General features: G+C 28.7%; 1 protein-coding gene across 1 annotated transcript in view; it reads right to left on the bottom strand.

The window, feature by feature from the left end:
- Window positions 1–26,332, bottom strand: part of LOC118197442 (uncharacterized) — a 576,327-nt gene that overhangs the window by 277,002 nt on the left and 272,993 nt on the right. The window contains exons 68-79 of the mRNA XM_085827453.1: window positions 25,751–25,918; window positions 21,844–21,924; window positions 19,291–19,428; window positions 17,246–17,299; window positions 15,736–15,939; window positions 12,984–13,103; window positions 12,366–12,566; window positions 10,833–10,889; window positions 8,772–8,873; window positions 8,533–8,670; window positions 5,288–5,395; window positions 986–1,085 (exon numbers count right to left, since the gene is read on the bottom strand). Of these exons, the coding sequence (XP_085683579.1) occupies window positions 986–1,085; window positions 5,288–5,395; window positions 8,533–8,670; window positions 8,772–8,873; window positions 10,833–10,889; window positions 12,366–12,566; window positions 12,984–13,103; window positions 15,736–15,939; window positions 17,246–17,299; window positions 19,291–19,428; window positions 21,844–21,924; window positions 25,751–25,918 (1,471 nt within the window). The remainder of the gene's footprint in view (window positions 1–985; window positions 1,086–5,287; window positions 5,396–8,532; window positions 8,671–8,771; window positions 8,874–10,832; window positions 10,890–12,365; window positions 12,567–12,983; window positions 13,104–15,735; window positions 15,940–17,245; window positions 17,300–19,290; window positions 19,429–21,843; window positions 21,925–25,750; window positions 25,919–26,332) is intronic.

Here is a 26,332-nt window from a genome sequence, read left to right as displayed (position 1 = left end):
AAAATCCTCCCTTGCAGTATAAAAGTAGACGAATGTTTTTGAAAACATTGGCATTATCTCTCGTAAACCCACAAATAAAGAGGAGATCAAATATGCAAATGTTACCCAGAGAATTACGAGAGAAAATGAATCAGAATTTCTCAACAGAAAGGAATGCCGTTTCTGAAGAGAACTTGCCAAAGAGAATGAAGCTTGGTAAAGGACGATGTACAATATGTCCTCGAGCTAAGGACAAAAAAACAACAATTTCTTGTATGAAATGCCAAAATTTTACTTGCAAGGATCACTCTAATTATGTTTGTGACAAATGTGTTTAAAATTCAATAAAGGTATGTAACTGATTTTTATTTTGTAATTGAGTAAGTTTTTTCCTATAAACATTAGTAGTAGAAATTAACGTAAATATATTTTCAAATTAATATTCATGCTTTAGAATATACTAAAAAACTGTATTTTATACCTTTTCAATTTATTTGCACTTAAGTTTATATGTGTATATTGAATTAAGCTTAAATTTATCGGTGGGGTTATACAGGTACCCCGCGCGACCAAAATGTGCTCTGTTTAGCGCGCGCCTTCCACCGGGTTAAAATGCAACATAAATCCATAAAGATGGGTTTCAAAGTCATTTTTATTGCTAATACTCAGTTTAAAAATGAGTTAAAACATATAGCATTTCATTCAGCAATATTTGACATTAAATGCCTAAATTCTTATGAGATTTTAAAAATAAAAAATAATAATAAATATTATACACTCTATTAATGTCTAAAAGAAATCTATTTGCATCACTACAAATTCCTAAACATGGTTGTTAAACTTAAACATTACTGCAAATATTGTAGGAAATTTATGAGAGAAATCAAAATACATAATCTCATAAAACCTTGAACCCATCAATCTGCTTTTGATATTAGTTTTTCAATAACGCAAGTTATAGTTAAATAAATAAGATTAAAAAATATGTTATCTAGAACTTATTTACCTAAATTTAATGCAATATCACATTTGTCATCCATAAAACAACCTAACATCAGCAAACTCGTATTCTTGTTTAAGACTGCAGAGATATCTAAAAGAATTTCCTGAAAAGAAATAAAAAAGCATAAAACAACTGGTAAAAGAAAGAATTTACTCTCTAAAATACGAATCTTGATACAAATAACAAATTATTTCAGCCCATTATACCCTAAACTTACTTTTGCATATCTAGTATAACTACATGTAGAGTGAAAAATTTTGGAGTTTGCAGTGGCTCACAAAAATGATTGGACACTTTGAATTTTTGTATTCTTTAATGAACATAATAACTAAAATTGATGAAAACAAAAAGAAAAGCTTTTATTTTGATTATGTATAAATTCAACACTTTTTTTTTATAGTAACTACATTTTCGAAAAGATGAAAATCAAATGTAATTTGTTTAATGAGGAAAATATTCTCCCAAAAATAATTGGACACTTTTAGTAACAGCCAAAAATGAAGAAAACATACATTGCTTTTTATTATCTTGTGGGATAACCTTTACACTTAATCACTTCATTTAATCTTTTGGGCACTGACTTTTCTTTTAATTAGGTTATTTCTATTTCTGGATTTGTTTTATGCCACTCCTCTTGAATTAGTGTTTTCGGTTGCTGCCGCGAAACTACGATCTGTTTTCGAATTTTCGATTCTAGTTCCTGCCAAATATGTTCAATAGGATTAAGATCTGTTGATTGGGGTGGGTGCCTTAATTAATTTTGGACACTTACATTACCACAGTCTAACATTATGCACAGTATGTTTTGGATCATTGTCCTGGTAGAATTTAAAACTATTTTGTATATTATGTTTTTGTGCTGATGCTTTGTGTTGTTAGTTTCAAAATGTCAAGGTACTTATACTTATCCATAATGCCATCTATAAACTCCATATTACCAACACCAGAATGTGCTATAGATCCCCATTCCATAACTCCTCCTCTCCTGTGTCTAACACTTGGTACTAAGTTTTGCTTCCAAAATTTTTCTTTGGTTATTTTTCCCACACCAGCAGTTGTTCAGATGTTAAATTTGCTTTCATCAGCAAACAACACATTTTTCCAATAATCAGGTGTGTCTTTTTGTTTGAGGGATTTTGCGAAAGTGGGTCGAAGATTTCAGTTTTCTTTACTGACAAAAAATTTTCTTCTTGCTACTCGCCTATGATATCCTGCAGATCACATTACTGTTCTTACAGTTTCTAGATTTACATGTATTCCATATAATTCAAGTTCTGCAACAAGTTCAGGAGCACTCGGTCTTGGATTCTTTTTAATATTCTTTAGAATAAAGAGTTTCATTCCATCAAATAACTTAGATGGTTTTCCAGGTCTTCTTTTGTTTTGAATACTATTCTGTTTCTCATACTGCTTAATAATATAAAAAACTGTAGACTCACTTAAATTGCATAAATAGGACATTTTTATAATAAATTTATCTTTCTTTTCACGCATATCAATAACTAATCTGCAGGTTTCTAATGATGTTTCTTTTCGTGACGGAGCTGTTGCAAGAAAACGTTAAAACAAGGAATATATATATTTAAAAAAAAAAAAGAAAATTCAAATTGTAAAAGCAAACGATTTTTGACTAGCTTCTTTATCCAAACTTATGCCACTTTGCATTTATTGCAGATGATTTTAATTAGAAATTATGAAAATGCCCAATTAATTTTGTGGTATATTTATTTCCCCTTTCAGCAGAAAACACTACTTTTTAAATTGACTATTTAATTTTTTCAAATTTATTTAGTACAAAGAAAGATCTAAGAAAATAATGCATTCAAAGGAAAAATATTCTTTATTATTTTATTTCAAAGCTTTTTTCCCATTGCTTAGAAAATAAATAAAAAAAATTATAGTGACTGATGATTTTTGTGAGACATTGTACCTTTTCTAACTGTATGGTTCCAGGACAAATAATAACCATATTATATGAGTAAACTACTATTTTATGTTTTATTTAGCTTTTTTAAAGGAAAAATATATGATTTTTTTTAATTTTATCATACTTATAAAAGAATGGATTGTATGCACTTGGTTAGGTGGCAAATGCTTCTTAATTATCATGATGTAATGTGCTTCATATTTTTACCTCTCACTATTTTTGATCATTTAACTAGCAACGCAGGAATAAAGGACCAGCATATAAATAATTTCTTATATTATTGATGGATTTCATTCAAAATATTTATGCCTCAATAATACATTAACTAATGTTACAACCAATTTCAATAAATGAATGAATAATGCAATCAAAATAATTAGTATGACATGAGAATTATATTATAATCTTTACAATGTAATTTTTTAATAATTCATACAATTTATTCATTAGTAATCATTTATAAGTTTTATATTTTGTATTATACAAATATATATAAATATATATTTTTATTCTTAAATATTGATGGATGGTTATGCTGCTTCTTTTTTTGGGATGGTGGTAAAATATTTATACCAGAATTGAAATCTATCAAGATAAATGCATTTACTTTTAACAGGCTGTTGTTGCAATACGAGAAGATAACACTATGCTTCATTAAATACATAAGTTGTAAAGATATTAAGTAATAAGTCGTAAATATATAATGTCGATCTTATAGCGACAGCAAATAATTTAGTAAGCTTGTATTTAAACAAAGGAATATTTCCTATAGATGTATGTGAAATGAACTAGAAAGAGCTTCAAAAATAAAGATATTTTTCCTTAAAAAAATTTAAATGGGAAAATAAAAAACTCATTTTTCATCCTGTAAATTTAGATTTTCTGAATACAGTAAAAGTCCAATGGTAAGGTATCCAATGATTTTGGCCCTTTTGATAATGAGACACCTCTCTCATCAACATTCCTGCCATCAGCAATATTTGCAATTTAAAATAAAAAAACTGTCAGAAGCTGGATAATGATACCCAAACTAGAAATGAAGCAGTTATTCAGAACTCTAAATTTATATATAGGAATTCATTTATACAAAATTGATCTGACTGCAGCATCAATGATTTTAAAAATCAGTTCAATACAAAAGATGCAACTGTTAAGGCTGCTGTTGCCTAGAAGCATATAAACAACACAGGGCCCATGCTAGACTTTTTATTGCCTGGAGCAAAATCTGCGATTCCAAATTTTTGTCACCCGGTCCTTCCAAAATTCTAAAAATTTTGCTCCCTCTGAATTCTGCTGCCCTGTGCTGCTGTACTGCTTGCACATGCTCTGGCACTGGCCCTTAACACAACACGGTAGAAAAGCTTTGTAAAACTTTTAACAAAATGTGAAGAAGCAAAAATATTGATGACCCAATGAACAATCATTCTGAGTTTTTCAAAACAGTTAAAAGTACTCCTTTAAAAAATTCATTAGATGAGCTTTCAGAAAATAAAATTATTGAATGGTTTGAAAGATATAAAAATGAACCAATAATGGAAAAACATGGTTTACATATGTTGAGGTTTAGCTGTTTCAACATCATAATTAAAACAGTGTAGAATTTCAAGTAGCAAAAGAAACAGAAAAAATTAAAGAACAAATAGCCATGACCATTTGGCATAAGGAATTTAAAAAAACCTGTTTTCCTTACAGTTTTCAAAATTAGTTTAAAAACTGACAATTTATGATGATTTTCTGCTAAAACTGCACAGAGGTATTAGATGGGATTGTAAAGAAATATTTATATGATTTACTAAAACTTGATAAAAGTTAAATTAGATGTTAAAAAAAAAAAAGAAATTACAAAAGTTTTAACCAGTTACTCAAAAATTTCTATACCTAGCAAGAAGAGGATTAAACGAGATTTAATGGTACAGTATTTGAAATAATATTGACTCCTGTATATTTTATGCATCGTATACTTGAAAAGGTTGTTCTACAGCCTTTAATACAGTTAAAATAAATGTAAAAATGAAAGTAATAATACTTTCAACTAAACAACCCTTTAAGAATGAACTTCTCAGCAAAGTGCTCAGGAGATTGCTCGAAAATTAAATACCTGATAACACTTAGCTCATAAAATTCACATAAAGTTAAATAAATTCTTCTCAGTTTTTGAATATGGGGAGCAGTATAACTGTTGTTATACACTCACTTGGCTAAAAGGATATCTACTTACCTGCTGCACAAAGACTAAACACAAATTTATATTTGTGCTTATTGGTTAAGAATTAAACTATTAATTTATATATATTTTTTTTTTTTTGTAAAAAATTTAATATTTTTAAGAAACTATTCTTAATAATATATATACACACAAAATTTTTCTTTAATCTGACCTTTTGAATAGTTTTAGAAGATAATTCCTTCAACCTCGCTTCAACATCTGTGAAAGATATCCCATGTGAAACAGCTTTCTCTTTGTCTACATCCATATCATAGAGTACCTAAAAATGAAACTGATCACTACATGGTAAAAGCTTAACATCTCAGGAGATGCTAATGGAATGTTAAATTAACTGACTTGTTCAGTCAATGTGTTTTTATTGGTATGCAGATATCCCAATGGACAAAACAAATATCAATAGGCAAAAAACAGATAAAAATAAAATACAAATATATTATAAATTACATTATTAATAAGTTTTTATCTTATTAATCATGTATAATTTAATTAAAATTTAATATGAGTTTAATATTATTTTTAAATATTAACTAAATTAAATATAAAAAAACTAAACTCAGTGGTGTAACAGCCTTAATGGGCCAAGGCCTGCTGTGCCCGAAATCTGCTTTCTTGACCGTGGGCCCCGCAGTAAAAATATTATCATTAAATGTGAATATTATCATTAAAATAATTCTTTAATAAAGTCATTCATTATTATTAGTAAAAGTCATTCTTTTTTTCAGAAAAATGAAAATGCTTTAATGCTATTTAATTTTGATATAGTATCTTTGGATTTTTCTACTTCTTGCAAATACCAAAGCATTGATACTATTTTTTAAATTGCTTTAGAATGTGATGGTAATGGAATGTCAGTTTCAGTCCAAACACAACTTCTTTACCAAAATCAGCTAATAATAATATTTTAAGTTTTCAATATGCACTAAAATATTCTCATCTACTAAATATTTGGGCATTCTAAGATCATTATTCAGTTCATGCTGCATTTATTTATGTATTTGAAAGATCAACCACCTTGTTATCCTTCACAGCCTGTTTCTACATGGGCGTCAGAAGAAAATCATCTAAATTGCTTGCAAAATAAAAATCTTTGTAAAAGAACTATTGGTCTATACTGTGAATGAATTTCCAAATGAAATGCTTCTGATCCCCCCTCCCAAATTGCATTTTACACAAACCCCTGCTGTGCTGAAGGTCTTATGCTGAATTTGAGGAAAGAAATGTAATTTAAAAGAAGAAATATATTTCTCATGAGATACACATTCATCTACTATGAACAAGACTTCATGATTTTGATTATTAAATTCTAGTCTAAGTAATCACCTTTAAAGTAGCAAACAGGTAATCTAAGCTTTCAAATTTGTTTCAGAACTGGCTGGCAAAAATTGTATATCTTAAAAAGCACTTGTTCTATACCATCTGCATTACTATAAAGCATCTCAGTCACCCTTTCTTTATTATGCCTCATGCTAGTACACATTTCATTATTGAATGCTGAAGTCTTTTCCAGAGGCCATGATAAAATAACTCAGTTTCATCATAATTCAAGATATCACAAGCTTTTACACCTCATCATTTTTCTGATGATATTTGATAGTTCATTTGAAGGAATACCTCTCTTTTTTTTTTCCACGCAGATTTGAAAACAATTTGATGTTGCTGTTTAAATTGTGTAAGTCATCCTTTACTTACTTGATATTTGAAACACAGGAATTAATTTTTCTCTTGGGGATTTAAAGCGTAACAGTGTAGAAACTTTGACATCATTAAAACGTGATACTCTTAATCTCTAATACTGGAACTTTGATTCAGGTTCCAATCAGGCAAACAGGTTGGCTGCATGGATAGTTTATTGCAGTTTTTTTCATTTGTAACATGAATATGAGACATTTTCCCTTAGAAACTCCTCTACAAAGGTTACACAAGATAGTCCTTGTGCATTTTGCCTTATCCAAATAACTTATGCCTGCTATCTTTCTGGAAGGTTTAACAGAAAATTGAAATGCTGAATATATCTATCTTTATCTTTTCACAGATGTGATGATAATTGCTACAAGAATATTGTAGTTTTTTTGAAAATTTCAGATTGTGGTTTTTCATCATGAATTTTGTAAAGATTTTGCACTTTAAATTTTGAATTTGACCATTCTTTTTAGCATAACAGAAAAAAGTCTCATTATATTGACAGCTTAATAAAAAAGGATAATTTAACTCATGATAGTTGACTATGTTTCCAGAATTTTTTTGTCTTACTTTAGGCACATTTTCTATTGTAGGTTTCTAAAACCTTCAAATGATTATGATATCTATTCTTTGACATCCTCTGTCTATGTATCATTCCCTGTTATTAGAATCTTACATCTATCTGTAGGAAGCAGGAAGTCAAGAACCGGCAAAACTGCAAACTGTCAGCTTATTTCGATCGACATATTAATGCAAAAAAACTTTTTCGTTAATAAAGTACATGAAAGATAAACATCAGTCATATATTATTGATAAAAATTTGTAGTTGATATTAAGGATTGCTACAAGTAAGTTTGAACGTAATTTGGATGAAATAATCGAAAATGTATATTTGAGAATTTCATTTCACATTAGGTATATATAAATTAATAATATTATTTTTCCCTGCCATTTTATTGCACATTTGAATTTCAAAATAGTGTTTCAGTGGTGCCATCTTAGAAATAAATAACCAACTAAAATCGGTAGATTGCATGATAGCCTAAAAATGTCTCCAAATTTATAAAAAATTTTGTTTCATATTCCTAGAAATTTACATGTACATTTTATAATTCATTGGCTGACTCACATGCTGGGCCATCATGACCCAGTGTTCACCATTTGGTGCTTCTTTAAATTAAAAAACATGATATTAATGCCATCTCAAATTGTCATTTAAAAAAAAACTACTAAAGAGAGGTGTGCCCCCGTCGTGTCCTGGAAAACAGTAAGAGGACCACAAAAGATTGTCACACAAGCACTATCACACCTTGCAACAGCCCTGCTCACAAAATATGCTAAAAAAGACCTTTTTTGGCTTGCGGTTTAAAGTATTTCTCTACTTTTGTCTTAAATTAGTCATCCTAAACTTCAGTTTTGTCAACTAACAAAACACATTTATCAATTTGGATTTTTAACTTTTTAATTATAGATGATCATTAATGTAAAATGTAATCTTCATATATGAATAACCTTATAAAAAGCAAAACTAAATTAATAAATGAAAAACTTAAACAGAATAAAGAGAGATAAAATTTATTAAAATGAAATTTTTGAATGCAGTAAAATAAAATATTGTACATGTTCATTTGAACATGCAAATAATTAAAAGACAATTTTAAAGTTTTATTACATGCATTCTTTTACATATATATATATATATATATATATACATACTTTTTTAAGAGATTCCACTTCCATTTGAAATAATTTCAAAAGGGGCTCAGCTACATTTTGCACTGATTGTAATTTCTTAGACAATGCAGTACGTGAAATTTTATTTCTAATAATTTGTTCTGTAGAAAATGATAAATCCTAGGGAAAGGAGAACTTTATTAGCACTACATAATAGAAAATATAATGCATTTTCACAAAAAGATAATATTAAAAAACAAATATCGACAAAAATGAGAAACTTTTTGTTTTGCTTGAGACTTTGCAGATGATTCAAACTTTTTTATGGCTTCTTTAAAATATCCAACATCTGGAAAAATCTCCTCTTCATTGATTATATATTCCTGTAAAATATATTTTAAACTCGTATGCTACTAAGATGATAATTTTGCATAACAACCGGAATATACATTACAATACATTTTATAAATAATACATCATATAATATGAAAACCATTCTATTAGACATCACAAAATTTATTACTGATCAGATTTTTAATTTTCAATGAAATAAAGTTAAAGCTTCTCTTATACAGATATAAAAATGGGTGCCTTTTGTTTTAGTAAAGATTGAAATAGGAAAATGTAGTTCAAAATCACAGCATTCTTACTCAGAGATAGTCATCTTTGTAATATAAGTAAGCATAGGTAACATAAAATTATTGCCTAGAACTATTAAAAATGATTTCCTGGGTTTCAAATCCTGTGATTCCAAGTTGTAGATCCAAACTATGCTTGATAATCTTGCAATAAAAGAGATATTTTAAAATTTGTATATGTAAATGTTCTTGTGATACATAGTGTAGCAGATCAGTTCCATTTTCAAAATAGCAAGTTTACAAATCAGTTGAAAATGAAGCTACATAAATTTTGCAATTACATGTAAGAAACACTGAGAGACAATTATTTTACTGCCCCTCTATTATTCAATGACAAAGTGATGTTTCATTAATTCAGAATAATAAATCCATCACAACTAGATACATGGGAAGGAAAACATTTCTGTTCTCATTGAACACAAATGAGATGCACCCAAAAATAAACATTTTTAGTTCAGTTTCAGAGACATAACTATACAAACCATATATTTTCTTTGAGAATACTCTGAAAGGTAAGTTACACCTTTTAACGTATTAGAATTGTCATTATTTTTTCAAATGAAAGATGACTCAGAAAATTCTGCGTTCCAGCAAAGTGGAGTTCTATATAACTATATTTCTAAATGATCACCTTCCATGCAGTAGGATTAATTGACATGGTGAAGATGATTATCATTGTTCAGATGGCCATAAAGTTCTTTCAACCTTATAATCAGAGTCGCCCCTTTTGAGATAATGTTAAAGACAATGTTTATGTTTATATACTTTCAGCGACATTAAAAGATCTTTAGAATTATATTTAAGTTGCTTTGCTGTCCATTACCAGGAAAATACAATGCAAAAAAAGCATGAATATAATAAATAACTAACATAATTCAGGCTTAACTTCATCAGCATGCAATACGAACAATGCAAAATTTAGCGGAACATCATATCTTTAGTCCCCAATCTCATGATATATCATCAATAGTGTAAAGCAGACGCTAGCAAGGCTTTATGATGATAGCCACAGATTTGAAAGTTCTCAAATATAGCAAACAAAATGTGAAATTTTTCAATTAATGGAATTTATGAAGAAATATAGTTCTCTATATTAATAATAATAAGTGAGTGGTAATGAGCGAAGATGATATAATTAAGTTTTTCATTGCGATGACAATGCCAAAATCATCAATCAACTAACAGATGGTAAAATCTGCAGTATGGTCTGAATCTAACAATTATTGTTACTGATAGTGAAGAAACAGACAGAGAGGTTATTGAGAATGAAAAAAATTTGATATACAGTTTAATTGGGAATTCTGAACGTAGCATTTATAGAACTTGAACAATGGAATTTTGTAAATGAAGAAATTGCATATTTGCATAGAATTAAAGGGAAAATGTTAGCCCAAAAAATGAAACAAATTAAACAACTTGCATTGAAGATACTTTTAATAATGCAAATATATAAAATTTAAGCTCCTTTAATTATTTTTTTAAAATTCTCTTAAGGTCATAAATGCTCTATTATTTCATAAAGCACTGTTTCATATTTTTTATTTTATAATATCTAAATGTCATTTTACTAGATTTGAATTGATGGTCTAATATCCAGAAAAATCTGAAATCTGGAATTGCCAAGGTCCTGGTGAGTCTGGATCTTGGATATTGTACAATATATAGAAAAAATATGCAAAAAAGAGAGAATAACCAAATACAAACCTTTGACTGAATTTTAGACTTTCCTGAAGCTGTGGCATATTCCATTGCTCTAGACTTCTACAACACACAGAAAGAAAATCAATTATTTATGAATAAATTCATTACTTAAAAAAAAAAAAAAAAAAAAAAAAAAAAAAAAAAAAAATCAGAATTTGAAAATGACACAAATTGCCTGAATGCAAGTTTTATTTCCAAGTTTTTGATTTTAATTTTTAAACCTATAAATGTTAAACTTTTCAATATTTTCTTTTATATTTATGTTTAATTCAAACAATCTACACTACTAAAATCTGCGTGCATCTGTCTGTCTGTTTGTGGCATCAACTTCTCTGGAATGACGAGTAGTTCAGTTTCGAGAGAGGGTACACCTCCAGATTCCAAAAATTGTGGGAAACCATTTTGACCATTCTCATCATTTTACGACTTTATTCAGCTGATGTATTAATTAAAAACTCTGCAAACACTAATTTTTGCACTAATCAAAAGTTTTTGTTTCCTGGTTTGGCAGCAAACAAACTATTTGCAAATTGGTTGTTGCTTAGAAAGAATGAACTGATTTCATTCATATTGAAATGCTTTTATATGTTTATACATTTTCTGTATAAACATATAGAAATGTATAAAACATTTATATGCTTTACAAATTTTCTCTTCCGGTGTACATAGAACCTATAAATTTTGTTTTGGCCACAGCCCGCTAGTTTCGTAATATTATTTGAAATAATTTCGTAAAAAGTCGTATAACTGTTTTAAATTTCTTATATATTGCATGAAAAAGATTTATTTGACAAAAATATTTATATGAGATGCTTTAAACAAAGAAATACAGCCCTTTAATAAATTACCCTTAAATACCTCCCTGTGTATAATTCAAGATGAAGTTTCTGTGAGGCTAAAATATCTGACAAAGACAATAAATTCTATAATTTTTGTCTTCATTATTTTAACTCTTTTGTTTTAAAATTTTTATTATTTTATATTCAGTGTATCATCATGCAAGTCTGAATACTTAAAATAAAATTTGTACAGGAGAAAAAATCAATAAAAAGCTAGACTTTTCAGCAAAATTCAAAATTCACCTGCAACAAAATCCAGTTTAAGCACCACTGTCATGAATGCCTTTATAATAAGTAATATTAATGCATGAATTCCTTTTATTACGTGTGGCCTTACTCAGTTCAAATTAGACATAGGCAAAATATAAAATATTTGACTTCCAATATTTTTAGTCAAATGGTATCACATTTCTTACATCATTGTATTACATTACATGTGAAAATTAAATATTCAAAATATTAGTTATTGCTTTCTAAATGCAAATAATTAAAAAATAAAAAATTAAAACCTGGATTAAAAGATATTTCTAAATAAAAGCAAAAATTTAATTTATTAAAATAAAACTAATTTTAACAAATTATTCTAACAATTAAGATTTATAAAATACACGTATCAGCAAAATAGTAAAAAAAAAGGGAGGAGAAGTAAGTAATCGAATATATCTATTTGAAATGCATGAGTCCAGCTTAAACAAACCTCATGTTGATGATAGGCTTTAAGTGCCTCTTCAAGTTTTCCTTTTGCATTAAAGATGGCACCATCAAGTTCTTTCCTCATTAAATTCAATGATTTCTCTATGTCTTTATGTTTGGATTGTTTCAGCATTTCTAGTTCTTCTTCTTTTAAATTAAGTGCAACATCCATGAAGTTTCTTAAACTTATGGATATATTAATTGTCTAAAAAACAAAGAATAATAAAAATATTATAATTAAGAAACTTGTAGAAGGACAGGGGAGATTCAAAACACAATTTTATTTCAGCAGTTTCTGATATAAGACTTTAATGGTCAATACATAGAAAAATGTATTTGCTTCTTTATTAATATAATTAATGATGATACTTCAAAAAATTCAGTTTTATAATATAAACTTTACATTTCCTGTATACTGTAATATATTTAGTTGCACATCTAAATAATTTTGTGCAAATCAAATTATATTCATATAAAATTACATTTACATTGCATTTTCAAACGCTAAAATACTGAAAACTGATCAAAAATGGCAATTGGACTAAAACTGTTCTGTAAGCAAATCACTACATATGTACATTAAATGAAGACCAATTAAAAAAATTAACAAGCCTATGCAAACCTGAAATTCTTCATTTAAAATTTTCTTATTTTTGCTATGAAACTGCGGAGTTTCTTGCTTTTCTTTCAAATCCACTATTTTATTAAAAAGATCCTGAAGAGTACAGACTGGATGTGAACCCTTCAAAGATATAGAATAAATTTATAGGCAATGTAAATAAAACAATTATAAAATAATAATAATACTATTGCTATACATATGTATCGTAGCAAATCTGCAGTTTGATCACTATTAAGCATGACACATCCCATATTAAAAACAGAATTTGAATTTTATATTTTGCTATTTATTATTTCCTAATGATAGACATAATTCTTAAACAGTTACAATAACAGAAATGCCAATCTACTAATTCAAATAATTAATTCCTTCAAATCTTAAAAAGCAAAAGCAGGAGTGTCCTTTAAGAGCAGTTGTTTTAGTCATTCGGCCATATAAATTATGAATATTGAGCAGTATGACCAAAAAACAATCATCTCTTTTCAAAAGTATATCCAGCATACTTCTTCAAGGTAATGTGGAAGTACATGTTGTGTGGTACTAACCATTGTGATCTTCTTTCCAGTTATTTGTAGAACATTTCATGAAGATTCAAGAAATAATCAATCAGTTAATATTTGTATTTAATTTTGTTTTGCATTAATATATGATCTATTCTTAAGGTTCTCTACATGATCATATGCACATTATTTATGAATTTTATTTTTGACATATATAAAGTAGTACTTTTATGAACAAAAGCCTTCTTCCTACTCAGGGTTTTCTCGGTAAATAAGTATAAAAAACTACGAAACGAAATACGCCAAAGAGCATAACATTGGATATATCCAATTAAATATTAATATATTTTACATGACAATCATATAAATAGTACAATGATCTGAATCAAGCATTATAAAGTGAATTTATATCAATTTAGAGATCGTTTAAAATGCAGCACAAAAGCTTCCAGGAAACTCCCAGTTTTTCACACTATCAATTGGCAGCTATGTGAATTATCATATATTCCATACAGTTATATGTTTAAACTCTCTGCTAGATCAACACAGTTTTTGTTTTTCATTTTTTACTTTATTATAAAAAGTGAACCATGGTTCAGACATTATGCATTATTTCATTGCATTCTTAAATGTTAAAGTGTAGAAACACAACTTGTATAAAGTAATGTGATTTGAGCTATATACTTAATTCCAGGTAGGGATGTGATGAAGAATTCTTATTCTGGATTTAAGGCAGAAGTATTTACAATAGATGCAAATATTTTTTATGCACTTTATACATATTTAATTTACTCAGTATGGTAGAAAAGCTGTCCAATACTAGGATGTATGATAAACAATGCAGACTTGATTGATATATCTATGAAGTTGTCATGAATATTATTATACCATTTTGTAACAAAGTATTGTTACGAAATGTACAGGCGCGGTAAGATGGCTTCCCCGCAAAGCAGTTTTAGGATTGCCATAAAATGGCAAGGGACCAGCAGGGTTTATACAGCTTTCGGCTTGTGTTCGAGAATATTCTGGGCTAAATTGGTAAGAATTCGTTCCAGAAGGTTCTCCATCCGTCCATGATATATCGCCAATTTTGTCGCCAAATGGGCGATTTCTTGCCATTTTATTGCCTAAACCTGCTTTGCGGGGAAGCCATCTTACCACGCCTGTACATTTCGTAACAGTATGACGAATTTCATTAAGTAGCACAACCATCTTTAGATATTTCTGACACCACTTCCATAAATGTATTAAGACCAAAATCAAATTATATATTTATTGTATAATACATTTTGCAAGCTTATTGAAATCAGTGTTTATATCAACAGACCTATTGGTTTGGGTTCTCTATACCTTGTTCCACAAGAAATTTCATTAAAATTTTTTCAGAAGGTACCTTTATCAAGATTAGACTCAAATTCTCCTTACATATGTATGATACATTTTACAATTTAAGATGCACTTACTTACTGATTCTTTTCATCACTGCTGTGGAGAGGTTAAGGAAAAAGTAATAATTATTTAAATAATCAAGTAGAGTTTTTTAAAGCTAATAGAATACCTTAAATAGCAACATGCTGTTTAATCCTTTCCGACACGCTACCTTTTAAAGTTGAAGTTTTGATTTAAAAAAAAAAGGTAGGCAGTCTAATTAGGCCTAGAGGAGTACACAAGTAAAATTTTGTTAAGATAGAACTTATCGTTTAACCCCTTAACTGCCACGGGCGTATATATACGCCTTGCTCAGCCGATGCGTTAACTTTGCGAATAATTTTAGGTGTAGCAGCGCAAAGCAAATGATAGCAGTTTGGAAGGACGTATATATACGCCTGGGGCAGTTAACGCATCGGCTGAGCAAGGCGTATAAATACGCCCGCGGCAGTTAAGGGGTTAATTCTGTGGGTGTGCCCAAAGTGGCACACTGATTGAATAGAGCTTCGAAAAGTTCTTATATTTGTTCAAATTCTACATTAAAATACTGAAAAATCGACAAAGAGCACTAAAATTATTTAATGCATTTGGGAATACATTAATAAAATATCAATTTAATATGCTTCAGTGATTGCTGTAAATAAAAACATGGTGAGCATAGTACACAAGATCGATTTCTGATTTCAGACTTGCCAGAGACTGTGCCAAAATAATGTCATGTTGACATTACTTTGGCACAGCATTAATAAATGGTTGCCAATCTCTGTTAAATAGCTTATATATCTGTATTAAATATTAAAGGGAAATACAATATAAAAATATACTTTTATCTTGATGGAATCGATCACACGTCGCATTTCTTTCTCTTTTAAAATAACATGGTCTTCCATTTCTTGTTTCCTTAATTTTATGATATCTTCCATAATTGCTTTCCTATTCATTATAACATCATTAATTTTCTTTCTTTTTGAAGTAACTTCTTCTTCAATTTCTTGAACTTTTACTTCATATACACGATTCACAAATGTCTAAATATTATATGAAAAAGGGAGTATAAGTAACAATGAGTTACATAAAGTGTTAAATTAATTTATTTAGGTTTCAGGATTATTTATTAAATTATTAAAAATCAGCAATGTTACTTGATATTTAAATCCAACTACTTATAAAAATAAATAAATTCAATATTTGAGAAACATTCCGAGTTTTAAATAAGCAGTTAAAAACAATCTCATTAAGGTTAACAATAGGAATTATTAACATCAATAAATATTAATTAGTTAAACATCAGTATGGCAGTTTAAAGTATTTGCTAATGGATTCACTAAGATATTTGCTAACTTTAAAAGCTGCAAATAAAGTATAAAAGTCATTTCGAGATTACTTAAAGCAAAATTTCATGTTTTTAACTTTCCTTTCAAGGTACTACAATAAATTTAATTAAACTACTAGGAGCAGTCAAAATTTATCTTTTAAATTAACATGGTTTTTGTCTCTTTGCCAGTTCTAATAAAACATTTTGTAAAAAAATATTTACATAACTTTCAAAAAAGCTTCAGAGCAAAAACATTAAAATGTAATACTCTCATAGATTGATAAATTATAATCCAAATTCTCATCATTTATATATTTTTTCCCTTTTTAAAAAAATTATTTTAATTTCTATGTATGTTTTCTCTTTTTCAAATATTATATTATATAATATCATACACCCAATTTTTACTACCATAGATTAGTTTACAGTTCTAATTCAGTTCCTATAGATTCTTAATTGATAACAGATTGGGAGTTGTGCAGACCAAAAAATCATCCATGTGCCTTGCAAAGCATTTAAACTGATGAGTTGTATGTGATTAGATATTATTACAGATTACTTTTGAAGATAAAGCATTTCCATTAACAAAGTGTGAAAACAGACAAAGTTTACTTTACAAATTCCACACAAATATGCTGTTCAAGAAAGTCTAAGAATTCCATAATTTGATGCATTAGGTAAGTTTAGAAATGCAGTATTTCCAATTCATTTGAATAAACTTATTAAAAAATACATAATTTTCTTACTAATTATATATTTCATTTTTAAAAAGGAATCTGTAATATTTTCAGTTACAAAAATATACATTTAAAAAATTAAAAAATATTAAAAGTGCTAAAATAAAAGAAACAGCAATAGAATTTATGTGCTGGTCATAAATAAAAGCAAAGAGATCTCAGAACTTAACAAACTGACAGATTTCTGTCATACATTCAAACAATGCAATTCATATATAAACTAGCATTATTTTAATGACACCACAAAATTGTATCAGATTTTCTGTTTAATCAAAGGCAAACCTCAGACTTTGCAGGTAGAATATCTTCATCTTCTTTCTTTTCGATTTTCACATCCTGAAATATACATATATATTTTTCATACTGGTATTTGAAATTATAAAAGTTCACTATTATAATATACTACTATTATGCCTATTCTTTATATCATATAATGCACTGAAAAAGAGTACAGAAGTTTAAAAAAAAATCTAAAACCAAAAGAAAATAAAACACTACATCTGCATTAAGGAAATGATAATTTATTTGCACATACATATACATGAAAGAAAAATAAGGAATATCTTGCCATTTCTAATTGAAGAGAGTAAGAAATGAAATATAATATTTGAGTTATCATAACATGATAGTGAAAAAATAGAAAATAATCTCATATTTTCTCTCATTATTGTTTCAAAAGAAAACATAGAATCATTCTTATAACTTATGGCTAATATATTCATCAAAATTAGAATTCAAAAATATTACAGATAGAATGATAAAAACAGTGATTGATCTTGAAAAAATAGCCAAAAATCAGTAAGTGTTAGGAATAAACTCATTTGGAAGATTATTTTTTAAAATCTTTGTAAGTGTTAAAAAAGTAAAATTTCATGATGGTAAGTTTTTATTGTTAAGTGAGGACAATGAAAAAAAGTTTGAATAAAAATTGATTCAACACTAAATAGTAATAATTATAAATTAATAATTAAAATGATAAATAATTCTAAATAATAAATTTTTTGCATTTCAAGCTGTGCATTTTATAATGCTTACCATACTAGTTAATGATAGTTTACTATTGGCACATTGATATGTTTGTGTTCTAGAAGGAGGGCATAATTAATCCTCTGTCTGTCTCTGACTATGAAGATATAATCATAACATCATGAAGACATAATCTGCCTATATGGATATAATTAATCTTCATGCACTAAATGTTTATGAAGACTAATTATAACCTAAACACTCAGGTTACAGACAAAGTTTTAAACAGCAATTTTAGCATGGAAAATAATAAATAAGAAAAAATACCTACTATTGCCAATTGATAAAATGGTCTTTACCATTAAATAAAATTACTATTTGACTTAAAAAAATTCAGTTTGAAAGCTTGGGATTGTGTTTTTGTATTTCTTTTTTGAACATCTAGTGGCATAAATAGGAAAATATCAAAATATTAAATTCATAAATATTTGGAATAATTTAGGTTTGATTAAGTTAAATCCAATGGTAGTGATTCAGTAGATGGCTAAATAATATCCTGAAGTATCACGGACTATGTGATGTTCAATGGAGTCCCTACTTCCTCTTATTTCATAAGGATGGGAGAGTATACATTGCATGTCTAATTTAGTTCCTACAGATTCTTGATTCATAACTGATTGGGAATTGTGCACACTAAAAAGCATCTATGTACCTTGCAAAGCATTTAAGTTTACCTGAGTTGTATGCAATTGGATATTATCCTGCTAAAAAATGGAAATGTGCAAGTGGAATGGAATGAAATGCTAGTAAATATGATAATTCCAGGAGCTGCAGCACTTTACCAATATAATGGCAAGACATCAATGTGCCTATGATGTCTACAACAAGTGACCAAATAACATCCCAAATCATAAAATAAATAAGTGCCATGCTGATAGACGTTATGCTGTTCTACAATGGTATAGGAATGACCACTTTACCTTCAGAATTTTGCATAATGACCATCATTGGTAGGACAAAAAGAGATTGATCACTCAAAGTTATACTATTCTATTCTGCACCCATGCAGTTAGTAGCAACACCATTCTATGTAATAATGATGATTAAGAATAGCTTTTGCAAGGGATAGCTGCACAATTAACCTCAAATCATAGCTCATCTGTTGCAAGGATAATCTCAAATTGTGCTTTAAAAAGCTGATGAATTTCGACTATCATCTTTTACACAATTATTTACAAAAATTTTAAGGAAATCAATAAATATAGTTTGGATTTTAAAAAAGATAATTTTGATTCATTGCCCTGATTGCGCATACTACAGCTTAGAAAAGTCACATAAAAAAATGAATAAGCAAAATTTACCTCAACATTATCTTCCACTTTAATTGTAAGCTTACTTCCAAGTTCTTCAAATTCCTTCAATAAAAGTTCCTCCATAATTTTTCTTTTTTCTTCTTTTGTTACATCAAAGTAAAGTATAATTTTTTTAAGCAAATTTACCTATAGTAATTATTTTATTTTATTATTAAAATTCATGCATATAAATTTAAGCAAATTTTAAACTTCTGAAATAATTAAACATTAAAGCAACAGATTATTAAAATTCACACATATAAATTTAAACACATTTGAAACTTCTGAAATAATTAAACATTAAAGCAACAGACGATTATATACATGAGTTCTAAGGAAATAACTAGAATTCAATAATTTCAATTCACTTGTTATTAACCCTTTAGTTCAAGAATATATAACAAAGAACTGGACTATCTGATCATTACTTTAAAAGGGAAGTGTCACCAGGTCATGAATACAGGGTTTGTCCATAAAGTAATGAGATTGGGTCTAATAAAGAAAAATGACTACTTTGATTAGTACATACTGTTAAAATTCTTCGGTATAGTCTCTTTCGACGTCAATACGCTGCTGCCAATGTGATTCTGATGCTGCAAAAGCTCTCTATAAAGTCAGATGCCATAACTTCCTTCAGAGACTCTTCTCTGACTTTGAGGGAGTGACAGCCCATTGAATGGTGGGAATATCTTTAAAATGGTGACCTTTCAGGCTTCTTTTGAGCTTTGAGAACAGGAAAAACACTGCCAGGCTCACATCAGGGCTGCATGATGGTTGCAGAAAGGGTGCAATTTCTATCTAGGGCAAGTAGGCAGTCACAATGAAGGCTGTGCGAGCTGAAGCGCTGTTGTGGTAGAGTTTCTAGCAATCAGCAATTTCCAGTCATTTCTGTTTCACGGCTCTATGCAGATGTGCAAGGACTTTTCTGTAAAAAACAGGATTATGGTTTGGCTCAGACAAATTCTTTGTGAACCACTACACGCTTGTAAAAAATGACAATGAATCTTTTCCTTTCCTTGGAGTTCAACATTGTCGCTTTCTTGGGATGCAAGGAGATTGAGGTATGCCACTTTGAAATTGGAATCCTTCTGCATGTTCAAACTTTCACAAATAAGTTTGTGAACCATTGTTTTGCACATGTTGAGGTCTTTGGCAATTAATCACTCAAATGACAGTCAGAGTACAGGAAATTGTTTACTCCAGCCACATTTTTGTCCAAACCGCTCAATGAAGGGCATCCAGATCATTACAAGTCTTCAACAGTCTTCCATCCATTCTTAAACTCACTGAACCTCCGATAGAAAGACTGGATCTCCGACAGGGTATTTTCTTTAATCAAACATCTTGGAAGCAGTTTTGTTCAGCTGAAAGCAGAATTTAATTACATAACACTGCTCCAGTGAACACTCCATTTTTAAAGTGTTCTATTGTGACAAAACTCAAAAACAGTTTTTGCGCTACGCAAGATTCTCACTGCATCAGAGCCCAGACATAACTATTGCCTGCTGCATTGCTTAGCTTAGACCTCCCACCACAAATCCTGCTACAGGGAAGTGTGCAGCTGGTGACTGGAGTGCACGCAGCAGCTAGTCTCATTAACTTACAGGTAAATCCTGTATATACTAGACCGATAACAAATTTAAAAAAAAATTATAACTAAATAAATTACAAAATAATTACTAATAAAGAAAAATGGACCAAAATGCATGTACTAAATTTGGGCTTAATTAATTAGAGATATTCAAAATACAAATGCTGAACAGCAGCTGAGTGACTGAAACATTGAGCCTTTGAAGTTTATCAAGTTTGATTTTAACAGCTGAATATCTTGGTTGTATGAAGGCCTCCATGGTTTTCCCCTTCAGTAAAGTAAGCAGAATTAGTTTCCTTAGAAAATCCTCCACAAAGGCACTTTTACCACAGGCAAGTAAACATTGCATATTAAGCATGTTCTTAGATCTAATTTTTATGACTAAATATGCAAAATTTGCATTACATGGGACAAAAATGATGCATATAAACTAAAATAAAGATATCTTAAATATTCAGTTTTTTTATTCTTAATATTTATTTAAAGAGGAAAAAATGCAACTCATGCATAAAAGATATAAACAACTGTTGATCCATATCTCTCATAAATAATTATTAAGGCTTATCCAAGGAAAATACATACCTATACAAAATTAATATACTATTTTAACAGTTACATGAAAGCATTAAAAATATAATTAATTACTTGGGACAAATGTCATCTTTTTACTTCATTTCTTCCACAAAAAAGTATTGTTTAGCTGTCAATTCAGAAAAAATAACTGTAGTGCAACTTTAAATCATAAGTCACTATTTAATATCGTCAATCACTATTTAATATTGTCATATTTGAAAATTTAAACTATTACAATGAAACAAAAAACTTTTTAAAAACTCCACTAGATAAACATTTCAGGAAGCTTAAAAGCAATGCTAAGATTAAAGAATATAAAGATTTAAAAGAAAACAGCATTTCATCTATGATTTATAAATAAAGTCAATCAAGGTAACAAATTTGAAAAGTAATCTTACATTTTTCATACAAATTTCACTGCTTATATCATCAGACTTTGCCGTATCAGTATCTGATAACACACTGTTTGAAGCAATTTCCTATTATTAAAAAAAAAAAAAAAAAAAAAAAAAAAAAAAAAAAAACTATATTAATCATAACTATCTAAAAAAATAAAAGGCAAATTTATATATATACAGAAACACACTGAAAATTCACAGGAATTACACAAGCTTTTTCATTAATTGTACTTCAAAAATATCTAGGGTTTTTCATTAATTGTACTTCAAAAATATCTAGGGTTATCTAGGATTCGCACAATACATATAAATATTTTGTGCAAACTAATATGGAAATTATTACCTGCATCAATGGTAAAAATTATCCTCACGCATAAAAAATGTTGAAATATTAAAATCAAGAATATCCAGTATTTTAATTATATATTTACATTAGAAAATATAATATATAATATATTATATTTTCTAATGTAAATATATATAATGGTGTGAAATCATATGATTTTGATGAAGATTAGAGAGCATTAGCTGGACTAGTTTTATTTTAGCATGTTTTCTTCCTCTCTTGAGCACTTACCTGTTTGAAACATAAATTAAAAACACATTTTCCAGCACTTGATGGTTAGAGTGGTCCTTGGCAAGAGACAGATGGTTACCAATACACACACAATAGCTGTTGAGCCAAAGTAATTTTTGGTATCTTTCTGTTAATAGGGTAGCCTGTTTATATTACATCATGAATACTCTGCAATGATATCAGTGCAAATAGGTAGGGAGAATGAATAACGGTCTAGAAATTTTCTTTTTTAAATTAATAGTTGCCTAAGTAGATCAGTTGGCAACTGCTGGATATAGCACCTACAAATTAACCCACAGATACATTTTTAATGATCCTGATAGAAGATATATGGGTAAAAAATAAACATCAGGGCAGCACTGGCCCCCGCTATCTACTTTCCTACTCTGCTGAATTCCTGCCGCAGCAGCTGCACTAAACGACACAAATGTTTTTGATAACATTAAATGATTTAGGTCAAAACAACATCCTGAACAAATATTAATTTAGAAGTCAAACAACAAAAATCAGCATTATATTTACAAATTTTCCAGGACTCATTTCGACGGTTTGACTACCGAACGATCTTCCTCAGCTGCCAAAGTAAAAATGAAGGAGATAAGATAGGGTGATATGATACGAATAGCTAGACAGGAGTTAAGCTATTGGCGCCATTCACTCATTTCCTGCTGACTACCCATTTCCTGCTGACGTTGCGTCAGCGCAACATCTGTTTTCCCTTGCTTCCCAACACAAATATAAACATCTGACTGATGTAATGTTCTGATAAACGGTGACCTTGACTAAAAATAGATCACTCATAAAGACGGCTATTCTTTCGTTAAATATATTCAGCAAAAATACCCAGTCAAAAATTTTGCTTAAAGTATGAGATTAATTATTATAAACAAAATAATTGTTGAAGGCAAATATTTTTTTACAGAAATAATCTTCATAATATTCCCTACACAAAATCATCTGCTGGTATAAAATATCTTAGGTAGTTATATTTAACGCATTTATTTTGACCGTTGCGTCAACGCAACACCAGCAGCTAATGGGTTAAACAACTTTATACTTAGAGGGAAGTCCAGCTAATGTTTTAAAGTCTGAAGCAACATGTGGATATACTCTCTTGGCTTTGAGCCTGATAATTCCATTTTTATCTTTGAAAATTTTAAATTGTTTCATTTTCTACATGAATTGATAAGATGTTTTTTAGCCAATTCAGGTCAACCTTACAATACTGGGCAGATGTAGTGCTGACTGCAAATTATCTGTAAAATCAAACACCTACAAAATGCAATGTGAAAACACCATTCAAATTATGGAATAATAAGAAACTCAACCTCTCTCATTTGAGAACATTTAGATGCAAGGCTTTTGCTTACATTTATAAATCTAAAAGGAGTAAACTGGATAATACTACTGTAGAAGAAATATTTGTCATCTATGAGAGCAGAAGTAAAGGCTACAGAATTTTAATTTCTAGAGACAAAATCATAATAAGTTGATCTGTTCGATTTATTGAAGATACTGGACCTAACCAGCCTGTAAGCATCTCATTGAACCACCTCGTTCTTTACATCCACCTGTTCCTTTGCCAAGTGATTGCAATATTGGGAGAAATAGAATTCCATTCATTTTTCTTCTCCCACCTCTACACTTTTGAACAAGATGAAAATGAAGATATGAAAAAGACTGCAGAAATAGTTTCTTTTATGTTTATTTTAGTTAAGAAACCCAACACAATGAAGTGCTTAAAATATATTGACATTGAACAAAAGCAGAGTTGGGTGAGATAAACATCAAATATCTTGCAAACTTCTCTTTGGGAAAATTAAAGAAAAGTAATGAATCTGAGATAGCTGCATTGACAGTTTCATTTTTAACTGATCGAAAAGGTTAAGTAGGCCACAGGTTAACGACCTCTAGTTTAAAGTAAATAAAGCCAATATATATACCATAGAACACACTGTTATTACTATTATCATTGATAAGAGATTTCCTGTAGATTACCATGATGATATAGATGCTATTCTTTGACTAGAAACAGCAATTTTGAGTAGTTACAATTATCAAATTTATCTATCATACTTCAACCAGAAGAGGTGACTTATTGGCTAATTCTAATCTCAGAATCTCTGCTAATTTCACTGTAATAAATATTTGGTTTAAAAAGTGATAATTTGATTATACATGCATAAAAATTTGAGATATAATTTTTAATCTATTATTTTGCATAACCAATCATTTTATAATTTAGATATTTACTATAACTTCTCCTTTCCATTTCTTTACCAGAATGTTAATGAGATTAGAGAGTATTTAAGCTGTGAGCTTTGGCTTGTAAAACAGAGTGTGTTTCCGTCTTTTGAGACCCTGTTACTAAGTTTTGCTAGCTCTGATAAGAATGCAATTCTTTAGCTTTGCATCATTGCTGCTCACATTTAAATTTCTACATGGTTAAGAAGTTCCACCAACTTCATGTTAAATCCCATGTGTAGTCTTTAATCACTAACCTTAGTTTTAAATCTGAATTTACTGTAACTTTAAGCTTCATTGCCACGAGTGGTGGATGTTTTGTTATGCACAAATTGTGCATTTATGTTATTTTGATTTAATAAAAAGGTTGTTTTAACCCTTTTCAAGACTATAGTTCTTTTCAGGTGAAGCGATAATTCGCTCCAAATCTCTTGCTAGTTTATGCTACCAAAGAGAACCCATCTTTATAACCATTCTTAAAGAGTAGAATATTATAACTACACACATAATAAAAAATAATTATGCAGTTATTTGTGCAAGCATTGACTTGCAGTTAATATGAATTCCAGTGATTTCACATTAGTCATTAACTCATTGGCAGCAAACAGAATTTAAATCAATTCTATATGTTAAGTTTATCAGAAAGAAATCTATTTAGTAAAGTTTTTATATAATTAATTACTATTATTAAATGACACTAAATTACAAATTTTATATTGAAAATAAAATTTAAAAAAAAAAAAAAAAAAAAAACCCTAATGCTAACATTCTAACTGCCATTAAAATGAGTTTGAAATTGGATCATCAAGTTCTGCACAAACATTTTTACTATCAGGTTAAAGTTAAATATGTAAAACTTCCATAAAAATACAACTTAGCCCATTTCATTCATTACTCAATAATTACGTATCAAAATTTTATTTTTCAAGAAATCTTTTACTATTATTAAGTACTTTATACAAGTTAACATAATATGCAATTTAAGCATTATCTATTTCCAGTAAAAATTATGGTAGTAACTATTTCAGCTCATTTTTCAAATATTAAAATTAGATGAAAATTTATGAAAGATCTTAAAAATCTCACTGTTTTCTTTTCAGTATTTGCACCTTCTGCTACAGCCAAGATAAGTTTAATTTTCCCCTTCATGTTTTCCTCAATATTTGCTTTACGAATATATTTCACAAGTTCATCTTTTTTTGCATGAAAAATTTCAAGAAAGAGGTCTCCAAATGAAACAACCATTTCTTTTCCCTATAAATAAATAATAATAATAATAATAAAAACTTAAAACTGTTTTGCTGCTGTTGTTAAGCAAAGAATACAACAGCATAAAAATGTACAATATGAAATGTCCTTGGTTCAATGATTATTTAAAGAAAACAAAACACAATTTATTTCACCCAAACAAATAATAAATTTTAAAAATTATTACAGGAAAAATTCAAAATGATAACTACCACTTATGAAAAATAATATGAAATTGTAAGGCATCACTGACAAAACAATTAGAAATCAAACAAATTTACTAGAAACCAAATGCCATTATAAATTAATACTACTAAAAGTTGTATTACTTTTTTAATGCTTTTCATCTCTTTAAACAACAGACAAATTTATACATTTAAATATTATTATTTTTTGACGCTAACAAAATAAATAAAGTCC

This window comes from Stegodyphus dumicola, chromosome 12, assembly GCF_044657685.1.
Source record: "Stegodyphus dumicola isolate Sdum_Otavi_A_Nest chromosome 12, ASM4465768v1".
Classification (NCBI taxonomy): Eukaryota; Metazoa; Arthropoda; class Arachnida; order Araneae; family Eresidae; genus Stegodyphus; species Stegodyphus dumicola.
This window is presented reverse-complemented; position numbering and strand designations above follow the sequence as displayed.